Source organism: Lotus japonicus, chromosome 1 (genome assembly GCF_012489685.1).
Source record: "Lotus japonicus ecotype B-129 chromosome 1, LjGifu_v1.2".
NCBI classification, from domain to species: domain Eukaryota; kingdom Viridiplantae; phylum Streptophyta; class Magnoliopsida; order Fabales; family Fabaceae; genus Lotus; species Lotus japonicus.
In genome coordinates, this window is record NC_080041.1 from 83,593,555 (window position 1) to 83,605,865 (window position 12,311).

At 39.8% G+C, this 12,311-nt stretch overlaps 1 protein-coding gene across 1 annotated transcript; it reads left to right on the forward strand.

Annotated features, from left to right (window-relative positions):
• The first annotated feature begins 749 nt into the window (after positions 1-749).
• LOC130723301 (calcium-transporting ATPase 1) lies at positions 750-10,889 on the forward strand. Its single transcript, XM_057574299.1, has 7 exons — positions 750-1,197; positions 2,900-2,954; positions 3,038-4,986; positions 5,485-5,643; positions 9,178-9,349; positions 9,472-9,770; positions 10,274-10,889. Exons 1-7 carry the CDS (start codon positions 1,021-1,023, stop codon positions 10,520-10,522), a joined length of 3,060 nt encoding a protein of 1,019 aa, XP_057430282.1. The 5' UTR covers positions 750-1,020; the 3' UTR covers positions 10,523-10,889.
• Positions 10,890-12,311: the final 1,422 nt, after the last annotated feature.

The following is a 12,311-nucleotide window of genomic DNA, read 5'->3' on the forward strand; positions in this document are numbered from 1 at the left end:
AAACCGCCCAAATAAGAAAAAAGAAAATCAAGTTTGTCAGTGAGTGTCCCATGTCTGACAGTGGACGCGCTTACCAACCGCAATTGGCTCCCTTCCCTACCAAGTACCAACGTGCACACATCAGATACGAGAATCCCGTTCAGGCAGCGAAGCACGTTTCTCCCTCATTTCTTCCACTGTCCCACACTAGGACAATAGATAATATGTTTTAAGTCTATATAATATGTTTAAGTCTATAAGAAGTGAATCTGTTTAGTTTCTCTAAATAAATCTCAGCTTTTAATCCCCAATATTAAAAAGATATGTGAAATTAGTCCCCAATGTTCATTTCATAGTGGTTTTTGTGCATTAGTTGTGGATTTTAACTGCCACGAAATATATTAGCGTCGGTTTAGACCATCACAAAATGCCTATTTCATCAACGCTAGAGTTAAAAACTACTAAATTTGTTGTAGGAGCCAAATACAATTAAACCTAGTTTATAGGGACTAAAGGTATTTTTAACCCATATATATATATTTTGGTCTTTGACTTATAAACATAACAAATCTCTTTTGATAAATGACTTTTTATAATCTCACCCTTTCACGCTATAACTTACTAGACCAACACTAACACCTAACTTTCACAAGTCACATAGGATTTAGATATTTAATATATTTTTTTGGTAATTTTTTATTTTAAAAAACAAAAGTAACAACGAATCATTTTCTTCTTTTTTATACTTACATGATTGATTAGTTAGATCCAAATCTGAGTATAATACACTTTCTTTCTTCCAACTTTTACTCAGATGAGTGTTTGTAGCGTGGTGGGCACTGAAGTTGACGATTGTCTCCACCTGCTTCAACTTTCTAAAGCTTTTCTGAACCATATTACTTACTTACGAAGAAGAGAATCATGCTTAAATCCTAGCCGTTGAAGTAGAAACCAGTTTAGTGCAGCTTCTTCTCTTGTTGAGTTGGTGAGTTGAATACTTGAATGAAGTGAAGTGATCGTGTGTGTGTGTGTGTGTGTGTGATGGAGAGTTACCTGAATGAGAATTTCGGCGATGTGAAGGCCAAGAACTCATCAGAGGAAGCGCTTCAGCGATGGAGGAAGCTCTGTTGGCTTGTTAAGAATCGCAAGAGGAGGTTTCGTTTCACTGCTAATCTCTCCAAGCGATTTGAAGCTGAAGCTATCAGACGATCCAATCAGGTTTCTTTCTTTTTTTCTTTCCATTTCTTACTTGCCAGTTCAAATGTTTATTGTCTATTAATGATTATATTAATCATAACTAATCTGGAAAACTTAAATGGTAAATCAATGTATTCATTGACTATACTTTCCAATCAAACACTGATCTGGGATGAGGTTAGTGCATGTTTGGTTTGACGTTAGAGTTGGAGGCAAGACAAATGTGATTTCACGTATCTCAAAGCACCAACACAGAAGCTAGAATTTGCCACTTCGAGTTTAAGGTGGATAGGAGAAGCATGGTTTTGACTTTTGACACGTTGGTTTCAATGTGGATCCACATTGAGTTCAACAGGAATCCAAACGGGTTACATTCAAAATTACCAGAGAGAGCAACGATCACCATGATCCAGATAAAACTAAGATCACTATCATAATTTAGAAGAAGATACTTGTAATCACTAGAAAAAAAAAAAAAAGCATAGACACATGTTTTCCTTGTCCATATCAAAATGTATTCTTTTCCATATTTTTCCCAATCAGTTTACCATGTTACTATAAATATCCTTAGTCCTGTTCAAAACAAGTCTTTGCTCTATACTATTGCCTAATATTTATCATCCGATACTAACAGCTTCATTTTAGTCTTCCCCATTCCCATCATCCAAAGCAGCATAGCTTCTAAGTTTTGTTTGTCAATAGACAAATTTGCCAAATCTAGAAGCCCAGCATTGTCATTAAGTGAAAATCATGTAGATGTCCACTAATGTTCTGTAGCCTTGTCTTTCCTTTGGTGTGCCATTTATCTTGTCTAGACAAAAGTCAAAGGTTGGAATGCATAACCCTCTATTGTTTCTTTTCGAAGAATTAATAGAGGATTATGCAGTCCAATTTTTATCACAACATGATGAAGAATATGGTTGAACAAGAAGCTTTAAGGCAAGTTCTTAAAGTTTTATTTCAAATGTGTTGAAGTCATATCTCAAACATCTTGGTCATTAATTTCTCTTAAGTTAAAATCTTGAGAATACTCTCAAGATATGTATGTATTGTACGCCTATCGGTATTGCATATTCATACAACATCAATCAATACTTTAGTAATTTTGAAGTACCTGGGCTTCATAGCCTAGCACTTGTATAATTGACTATGCTTTGCTGTTCTGCTTGGTTGGAATGGAATGAAGAAGCTCTTACTTGAATATCAGCAACATGATAATTACCCATTTGTTCTTTTCTTCCCATTGCCTGTTTTTGCAAAAAAGGGAAATAGATTGAAAGGAATGATTATTGGGCATTGGCTATGGATCTAAAACACCATTATTGTCTTTTTGAAATGATCAAACTACAATGAGATGACAAGTGATGGTATAATTTCATGATAAAGAATGGCCTCCCTCATCATAATGCTTTGCTGAGACATATCTGATAAATTGCCAAATTGTCCTAAACTTGCACAACAAGTTATTGTAAGGCCTACTGGTTTTGTTTACATATTTCAGTAATCCTACTAAGTTTAAGTGGCTAATGTTAAGTTCCAAGACATGGGTTTTCTGAATTTCAATTTAAAATTGAGTTATGGAAGGATTCTATCCTGTTACATTTCATAATTACTCAAGTAGCTTAGCTGGCTGTGGGGAAAAGGGATATGAATATGATCATTTAAATGTTGTAAAATTACTTCCAAAATCTCTAAATTCCCCTGGCCCTACTATACATTGTAGGAGAAATTCAGAGTTGCAGTGTTGGTTTCACAAGCTGCACTTCAGTTTATCCATGGTAAGAAAGTCAACCTACATGCACTTTAAGATTGTTGCAAAGGTTTCATACTATTCCTTTTACATAGTTTGCATTCTCTCCAGGTCTAAGTTTGTCAAGTCAGTACACTGTACCGGAGGAAGTTAAAGCTGCAGGTTTTGAAATTTGTGCGGATGAGTCGGGATCAATTGTTGATGGACGTGATGTGAAGAAGTTAAAAATTCATGGCGGGGTTGAGGGTATCACAAATAAACTCCAATCCTCAGTTAATGATGGGATATCAACATCTGAGCACTTATTAAACCAGAGAAAAGAAGTTTATGGAATTAATAAATTCACTGAAAGCCCAGTACGGGGATTTTGGGTTTTTGTATGGGAAGCTCTTCAAGATACGACTCTCATGATACTTGCAGTATGTGCCTTGGTTTCTTTGATAGTTGGCCTAATAATGGAAGGATGGCCCAAGGGTGCACAGGATGGAATTGGTATTGTTGCAAGCATATTGCTTGTAGTGTTTGTCACTGCCACTAGTGATTACAGACAATCCTTGCAGTTTAAGGATCTAGATAGAGAAAAGAAAAAAATTACAGTTCAAGTCACGCGAAATGGCTTTAGACAGAAGCTTTCAATATATGATCTACTTCCTGGTGATATAGTCCATCTTAATATTGGAGATCAGGTCCCTGCTGATGGGCTTTTTGTGTCTGGTTTCTCCGTGTTGATAAATGAATCAAGTTTGACAGGAGAAAGTGAACCAGTGAATGTCAGTGAACTTAATCCTTTTCTTCTCTCAGGAACCAAAATCCAGGATGGATCATGCAAGATGCTTGTTACTACCGTTGGAATGAGGACCCAATGGGGCAAACTAATGGCTACTCTCAGTGAGGGGGGAGACGATGAAACTCCCTTGCAGGTAAAACTCAATGGTGTGGCTACCATTATTGGGAAAATAGGCCTCTTTTTTGCTGTTGTGACATTTTCTGTGTTGGTTCAAGGGCTATTTAGCCGCAAGCTACAAGAAGGATCCCAATGGACATGGTCTGGTGATGATGCTATGGAAATTGTGGAATTCTTTGCCATTGCTGTTACTATTGTTGTTGTTGCTGTTCCTGAAGGTTTACCTTTAGCCGTAACATTGAGCCTTGCTTTTGCCATGAAAAAGATGATGAATGATAAGGCACTCGTCCGTAATTTGGCTGCTTGTGAGACAATGGGATCCTCCACTACCATCTGCAGTGACAAGACTGGTACACTAACCACCAACCATATGACTGTTGTAAAAGCTTGCATATGTGGGAAAATTAAAGAAGTAAACCGCTCTTCCGTCTCTTCTGATTTCTCATCTGATCTTCCTGATTCTGCTCTGGCAATTCTACTTGAGTCAATATTTAACAACACTGGAGGAGAAGTTGTCAAAAACAAAAACGAGAAGATTGAGATTCTGGGATCACCAACTGAGACTGCAATCTTAGAATTTGGCCTGTCACTTGGTGGTGATTTCATCAAGGGACGACAAGTGGTAAAACTTGTGAAAGTTGAACCATTTAATTCTACAAAGAAAAGCATGGGGGTAGTTCTACAGCTTCCTGATGGTGGTTTCAGAGCACACTGCAAGGGTGCCTCTGAAATAGTTCTAGCTGCATGTGACAAAGTTGTGGACTCAAATGGCGAGGTTGTTCCCCTTGATGAGGACTCCATCAATCAACTGAAGGATACAATTGAAAAATTTGCTGATGAAGCTCTCCGAACCCTTTGCCTTGCTTACATGGATATTCAAGACGAATTTTTAGTTGGGAGTCCCATTCCTACTAGTGGTTACACTTGTATAGGAATTGTGGGTATTAAAGATCCAGTTCGCCCTGGAGTTCGAGAGTCTGTCGCCATTTGTAGGTCCGCTGGTATTACTGTACGGATGGTTACAGGGGACAACATAAGTACTGCAAAGGCTATTGCCAGAGAATGTGGAATTTTAACAGATGGCATAGCAATTGAAGGCCCTGTGTTCCGTGAGAAGAGTGAGGAAGAACTGCATGATATCATTCCAAAACTTCAGGTACATACCAATAATCATGTAATTTCGTGAATTTTTCTATGTTTTTGGTGATATGTTTGAAGTATTAGTTGCCCTTGCCAGAGCTTGGGTTTCAGGATGCAGCTTTTGTTTTTCTGAGCAGGGGGGATACACAAATACTCAAAAAGTCTACTTGCTGTAGCATGCCAATAAAGATTTACTAGAATGATTCTTGAAGATGTCATTTGAAGTGTTTTCCCCTTTCGTGCAGCCTTTGCAAAATTAGTGTTCTGCATATTACTACTTTATATATCCTGCAAATCAAAGTTTATTAATTTCAAAATGCCATCTAATTATATGTATGCAGTAATACCAACTACTGTTAAAATCGACATACTGATGGTGAATGCACCTCATGACGGACTATTTGAGTATACTAGGTGATTCTTGAAGCTTGGAAGTAAAAGTTTGGTGGTCAAAATTACCCTTTACCGAAAGAAATTTGTCTACGATCAACATGTGATATGTCTATATCTACAGGTGATGGCTCGATCTTCACCCATGGATAAGCATACCCTGGTGAAACACTTGAGGACAACATTTGAAGAGGTTGTTGCAGTTACTGGTGATGGTACAAATGACGCTCCAGCACTTCATGAAGCAGACATTGGACTTGCAATGGGCATTGCTGGAACTGAGGTATGTCAAGACAACTCTTTATTGATATTGTCTCAGTAAGTAAATATCTTCTTTTCTATAAATTTTAAAACCAGGAGCCCTTTTTTGCTTGAGATATTATATATTCTATTGAATGCTAATTTTCACGGGGAATTAATTGTCTGGATTTAGTGGATGTTTCACCATGTTTATTTTCAAATGCAACTTGAATATATTAACAGTAAACCTTTTGAGCTCTTGATGGGAACCAAAGAAACAGTAAAGAGGAAATGAAAAGAAAACTGGGAATCGTTTGATTGAATTAATGGAAAAGGACAATTACAGTAGTATCACTACTACTCCAGAGCTAAGCTCCTATAGAGAAGGCATTTCTCTATTCACTCTTACAATCACAATATTCTTAGATACCTCTCCCCTACTAACAGAATCCCCTTTATACACCAATTCCCCTAATTCCCGTAACTAACTCTTCCTAGCACCCTTTCTCACACTGCCAGCTCACTCTTCTTCTGGATGCTTCCTTCCTTCCCCCTCCTCACATACACGTGCCATACCTTGGGCCTTGGATTAATTGTCTCAGGATTAATTGTCTCAGCCCATTCTCTATTTAGGGGCCTATCAATACCACCCCCTTGAAACACAACCTTGTCCTCAAGGTTGAAAGCGGGAAATTGGTTCAAAAATGTTTGCTCATCTTCCCTAGTTGCTTCGTCCGCAGGTTTCCCCGGCCACTGGATCAGAAATTGCTTCACTGTTTCGTCGAGCTGCAATATATCTTGGGTGGCTAGTACCAATGCAGGTTCCACTGACTCCACGAACTTGCCATTCATTCCCTGTGGTAATCCTTGCTCCATAGAATAGTCCCCAACCGCTTTTTTGAGTAGTGAAACGTGAAAAGTGGGATAAACCCATTCCCCAATCGCAATTTGCTTGTCCCCCCTCTTCTTGTCAGCTTGGGATTTCATTCTTCCTTGGGCGCGGGCTAAGTGGTGCTTGAGTTGGCGTAGAGCTTCACCGTGAGTTACCAGTTCTAGTGCCACTGCTTTTACGTTTGTTTCACCAGATGTGAATCGAAGGATAATAGGAGGGTCACGTCCATATACTGTGGCAAAGATATAATCAAAACTTGACAGTAAGGTGGCTAATTGTTGTGCCTGGACTTTGGTTAGGTGAGATTCTCCCTGCTTGTCATCTGCAGGCTCCAGGGTAAGCAAAGAAGAAGCCTGGTAACACCCCCCAAATTCCCACTTGTTACTGCCAAAGAAACTCTGTAGAGCCTTTCCTTCTTCCCGAGCATAGTCCTGACCTTGTAGATAGACCCACTTTCCCTCGTGTTGGAATTTCATAGTCCTTTTCCCCCAATGAACCTTCATTTCCCCAAGCGTAGCGAGCCATGCCACTCCCAAGACCAAGTCGGTGTCATCTAAGTCTAACAGCAGGGCATCCACTGTTGTCTTGTAATCTCTGATTCCTACCTCCATTTGTTCACACTTTCCTCGAGCAATGGCTTTATACCCATCTCCCAATCGGATTCGCATCATCGGTGTTGTCTGAACAACCCATCCCATGGCTTCCACCACGCGGCGGGATATGAAGTTATGCGTCGCGCCACTGTCCACCAAAATGAGCATTTGTACACCACCGATTGCCCCCTGTAGCTTCATGGTTCGAGTCTGGGTTGGCTCCGCTTCCAGGCTCATGATGCTGCACTCACCATCCACCACCGCTCCCGTCGTGTCTGCTTCTTGCTCAGGCTTGTCGTTCACCTCTTCCGATTCATCGACTAACATTATACGAAGTTGCTTATCAGGGCACTGATGAAGAGGATGATACTTTCCTCCGCATTTGAAACACAACCCCTTCTGCCTTCGATCCAGAAGCTCTTGGTAAGGCAGGTGACGTATCCCTCGATCGCGCGGAGGTGTGCGAGGGTTGATGTTGTCCTCACGTCGATCGACCTTATCGTCTTTGCTCTTGACCATTACCCATCCCTGATTGGGTTTCTGACCCGGTGGGCCAGACCCAAGTGACGCATGTTGGGCCGCTCTGGTAAAAGAACCCGACCCGAATCCAGAAAGTGAGGCTCCTTCCTTCGACCCGGTGCGCGAGTGACCTGGGTCGTGGAGCTCCGTCTCCACTGCTCTTGCCAAAGGTATCAATCGAGAACGTGGCAGAGGCACCAACGTACGCATACTCCGGACGCGTGCTCGAATATCCTCTCGGAGACCATGAATGAAGTATCCGAAGAATTGCTCATCAGGTAGATTTGGAGTTTGAGACAACAAACGCTCAAATTCCAGAACGTATTCATCGATTGTTCCCTTCTGTTGGAGATCTGAGAGTTGCTCAAACACATCCCCTTTGCTTGCAGAGCCATAGCGCTCCAGCAGCTCATTGGTGAGCTTTTCCCAGGTTAAACCAGGGTCCAAATGCAACAGAGAGTTGAAATAATGGATTGTCGATCCCTCCATGCACAAATGCGCCAAATTCACCTTGACTTCTGGGCTTGTACCCATGATGTGGAAATACACCTCTGCGCGCGCAATCCACCCAGCGGGGTCGTCGCCGTTGAACAATGGTAGCTCCACCTTCTTTGCAGATTTCCGGAATTCGTCCAGAAGACCTCCATCGAGCTTGGTCCATCCAGACACACCAGATGATCCGCCGACGTCTTTCCCAGATCTGATTGGGGTGTCGTTGTTACGAATGCTCCCTGAGTCCTCCTTCTCAGGAGTTTGCTTGGACAGGTTCTGGGTGAAGAGCGCAAGCAATTGTGCTTGATTGTTCTCTGCTTGCTCCTTCATCGTGATCAGGGTGGTTTGAAGGCTGGCAACTTCGTTTTCCAGAGCTGTTACTTTCGCTTCCATCTTCTTCGCCGGTGGCATTCGAGGTCAAGCACAACGATGAATAACACTGGTTTCTGTCTCGTGAGTATCCGGCAGGTCGGACCAATTTGATGGGAACCAAAGAAACAGTAAAGAGGAAATGAAAAGAAAACTGGGAATCGTTTGATTGAATTAATGGAAAAGGACAATTACAGTAGTATCACTACTACTCCAGAGCTAAGCTCCTATAGAGAAGACATTTCTCTATTCACTCTTACAATCACAATATTCTTAGATACCTCTCCCCTACTAACAGAATCCCCTTTATACACCAATTCCCCTAATTCCCGTAACTAACTCTTCCTAGCACCCTTTCTCACACTGCCAGCTCACTCTTCTTCTGGATGCTTCCTTCCTTCCCCCTCCTCACATACACGTGCCATACCTTGGGCCTTGGATTAATTGTCTCAGGATTAATTGTCTCAGCCCATTCTCTATTTAGGGGCCTATCAGCTCTCAAGTATGTGTTACTGAAGGTGAAGTGCTTATGATATATAAAATGGTAAATGAAACTCAAAATCTTCAGTCAAAGAGATGCTTTACACCCAATATATTTCTGAACTCCCGAACTTACCATTGGTTGCTAGCGGAAGGTCTTGCTCCTTTGAATTATTGTCATATTAAATTTGCACTCGATGATATATTTTATAAAGCTGTTTTTTTTTTTCAGGTAGCAAAAGAAAGTGCAGATGTGATCATACTGGATGATAACTTTTCTACTATTGTGACTGTGGCCAAATGGGGCCGTTCAGTCTACATTAACATACAGAAATTTGTGCAGTTCCAGCTAACTGTGAATGTGGTTGCTTTGATTGTCAACTTCTCTTCTGCCTGTTTAACTGGTAATCATGATACTTTCCTTGTTATTATTATCTTCCTAATCGAAGTTAACCTTTGTTTTGCACTAATTTATTATTTAATGTCTTTGATTCTAATTCCCCTCATGATATGTATAAATTACTAGGAAACGCTCCCCTCACTGCGGTTCAACTCCTATGGGTCAACATGATTATGGACACTCTTGGAGCACTTGCACTAGCCACTGAACCTCCTAATGATGACTTGATGAAAAGAGCACCTGTTGGTAGGAAAGGAAACTTTATCAGCAATGTGATGTGGAGGAATATCTTGGGACAGTCTATTTATCAATTTGTTGTAATCTGGTTCCTCCAGACAAGAGGAAAAGTAGCTTTTCATCTTGATGGCTCGGATTCGGATCTGATATTGAATACACTAATTTTCAACTCATTCGTATTCTGTCAGGTAAACTTAACATCACTGCATTTGACTTATCACTACTATGGTCCTGAAACTTAAATGACCAAAAGTTACATTCATTTTAGCATTCTGAGCTGATTTTGGAGATTTGTTTTTTGTTCGAAAGTTGCTGACATCTCATGCTTCATCCTATTTCTTTTTCTTGGTTAACTCATAGCATAACCAATATCTAAATTCTGTGCAATCTACATGAGTAGCTTATTTTGTAGAGTGTAGATATGATTTGTCAGACTAGTTTGTTTTTGTCTCCAACCTTTGTAGTTAGTACATAGTAGATGACTGTTTTCCTCTTTGTAAAAAATAAACGATAAGTTTTCAAAAAGATGTTTTGACTTTTGGAATTTTCAAATGTTCTGGTGTGATATTTTGTAACCTGATTGCATTAGTAGTGGAATTTCCTGTATAACATGTTCAAACTATGATTCCTTGTTATGTGTCCTGTGATTGTTCTTCTTATTGAGATCACTGTTATTCAAATGTCTTGTTAGGTCTTCAATGAGATCAACTCCAGAGATATGGAGAAGATAAATGTTTTTGAAGGTATACTGAAGAATTACGTGTTCGTAGCTGTCCTCACTTGTACTGTTATCTTCCAAATCATAATAATTGAATTCTTGGGCACCTATGCGAACACATCTCCACTTAGTTTGAAGCAATGGGTTGCTAGCGTTGTTTTTGGAGTCCTTGGCATGCCAATTGCAGCAGCTTTAAAGATGATCCCTGTGGGATCTGTCTAAAATCAGTTTTGACAAATTAGGTACATTCTTGCTTATTTTTTGTTCTCATACTTAAATCAAGGGTCTTCTTTGCATGCTCCTTGGCTCCTTGCCTCTTCAAAAAGATGCCAATTAAACCTAGAGTTCTTGGCGTGAAACTCAGCATGCTTACAGATTAGAGGCTGAATTTGGTACTTGTTGCTGGTGTTGGAGGATAAAACTATGCATTCTGCATGATTGTCATCAAATTTCATAGTGATTTATTTATATAAACTAAAACCTTTTGTATATTAGATGAGTTGGCAGTATCCAGGTTGTAATTCTGTGAATTTGAATGATTTATTTTATTCTATTATTATTTATGAAATCATGTATACAAAAGATTCAATGGCGTAGTGTGATCCATATAGCCGACCTCACTTAGTGGGATAAGGCTTTTGTTGTTGAAATCATGTATACAAAAGACTTCTTTCAAAACCCTTGTCATGGATAAAAAAACAACCTGTTAATTTGCTTCAGTTCCACATCCATTTTACCAGAAACCCTTGTCATGGACATGCATTTGCAAATTTACATATCCCCTTTCTAAACCCGTACATCCACTTCACTTCACTTAAGGTATGTTTGTGAATTGTGAGTTTTCAGGGGAGGGGAGGAGAAGAATTTGAGAGGAAGAGGAGGGAAGGGCAAGAAAGGGAAAGGGGGGGGTTAAGCCCTTCCCTTGTCCGGGAGTTCTAAATAGTAAATTCCCCAAAACCCTCCAATTTGGAATAACTAAAAAATATAACTAAAAGAGGGTTTTAGAGGGCTCTTGGAGAGTTTTCATAAATACCTCAAAGCCTTCCCCCTAATTAAATCTCTTAAACAAGGGACACGCATCTCATTAGCCTCTCCCTTCCATGCCCTCCCCTCCAAAAACACAACTCACAAACACACCTTTAGTTGCTTTCCCTTACACAGGGTTTTCTCTTGCAAATAGCTAATTAACAATAATATTGATGGATGCTTTTACCAAAAGAGTAATTGGGAATGAAAACTCTATACAACATGGATATTTTTTTCAGAGGCCTTTAAAACAGTTTTAGACGTGTTAATATATTTTTTTTCCTGAAAAAAGGACAAGATCAGCTTCATCATTTAGTTGACCATATAGTGTCTTCTTCGCTGAAAAAGCAGGCCACAATGGTAAATCTTTTCCTTTCTAAAAATAGGGGAACATAGTATTAGGGTTTGTTGTGTTCACTCACAGTAACCTTTATGCTGAGTGTGGTTGTAATAAGCGTACTTACAGCACTGTAACAAGAATTTTCGTTTCTATGCATCAATAGCATCTGTGGCATCTCAAACCAACCTCAAAACAAGTAAGAAAAGCAGGCCACTAAAAATAATAATAGAATGCTCTGCATTGAAGATGAGTCTCCCAACTCCAAGGCTTGTTCAGTAAAAGTACCACTCTGAGTGCTGACACCAAACATGTCTCCCGGACTTCAGGTTGACCTTTCAACATTTCTATTTCATAATTTTCATTCTTTCACTTGTTCTAACTATGGAGTAGGGAGGGATTTAGATTTGATCCAGTCAAAAAAATAATGCAGTTACTACAGCAATTCAATCGTAGCCATTGAGTGGTGATTGGATGACTCTGGTTTTAAGTTCATGTTTTAACTTCAATTTGTTGTGAAAATTGTAGACCATGTGATCTTCATTCAAAGATTATAATTTACCGACTGTAGTGACTGCATTATGCATTGTATTCGGATGCAGGAAGTCAAGGGCCGGTAGGGAGGCAGCAACTAGGTCTTGACATGCA

Excerpts from the sequence above, each read along its gene's own strand:
- LOC130723301 (XM_057574299.1), top strand. The coding sequence starts at position 1,021 with ATGGAGAGTTACCTGAATGAGAATTTCGGCGATGTGAAGGCCAAGAAC. Across the intron at positions 2,955-3,037 it reads TGCACTTCAGTTTATCCATG|GTCTAAGTTTGTCAAGTCAG; the intron begins GTAAGAAAGTCA and ends CATTCTCTCCAG. Across the intron at positions 4,987-5,484 it reads ATATCATTCCAAAACTTCAG|GTGATGGCTCGATCTTCACC; the intron begins GTACATACCAAT and ends CTATATCTACAG.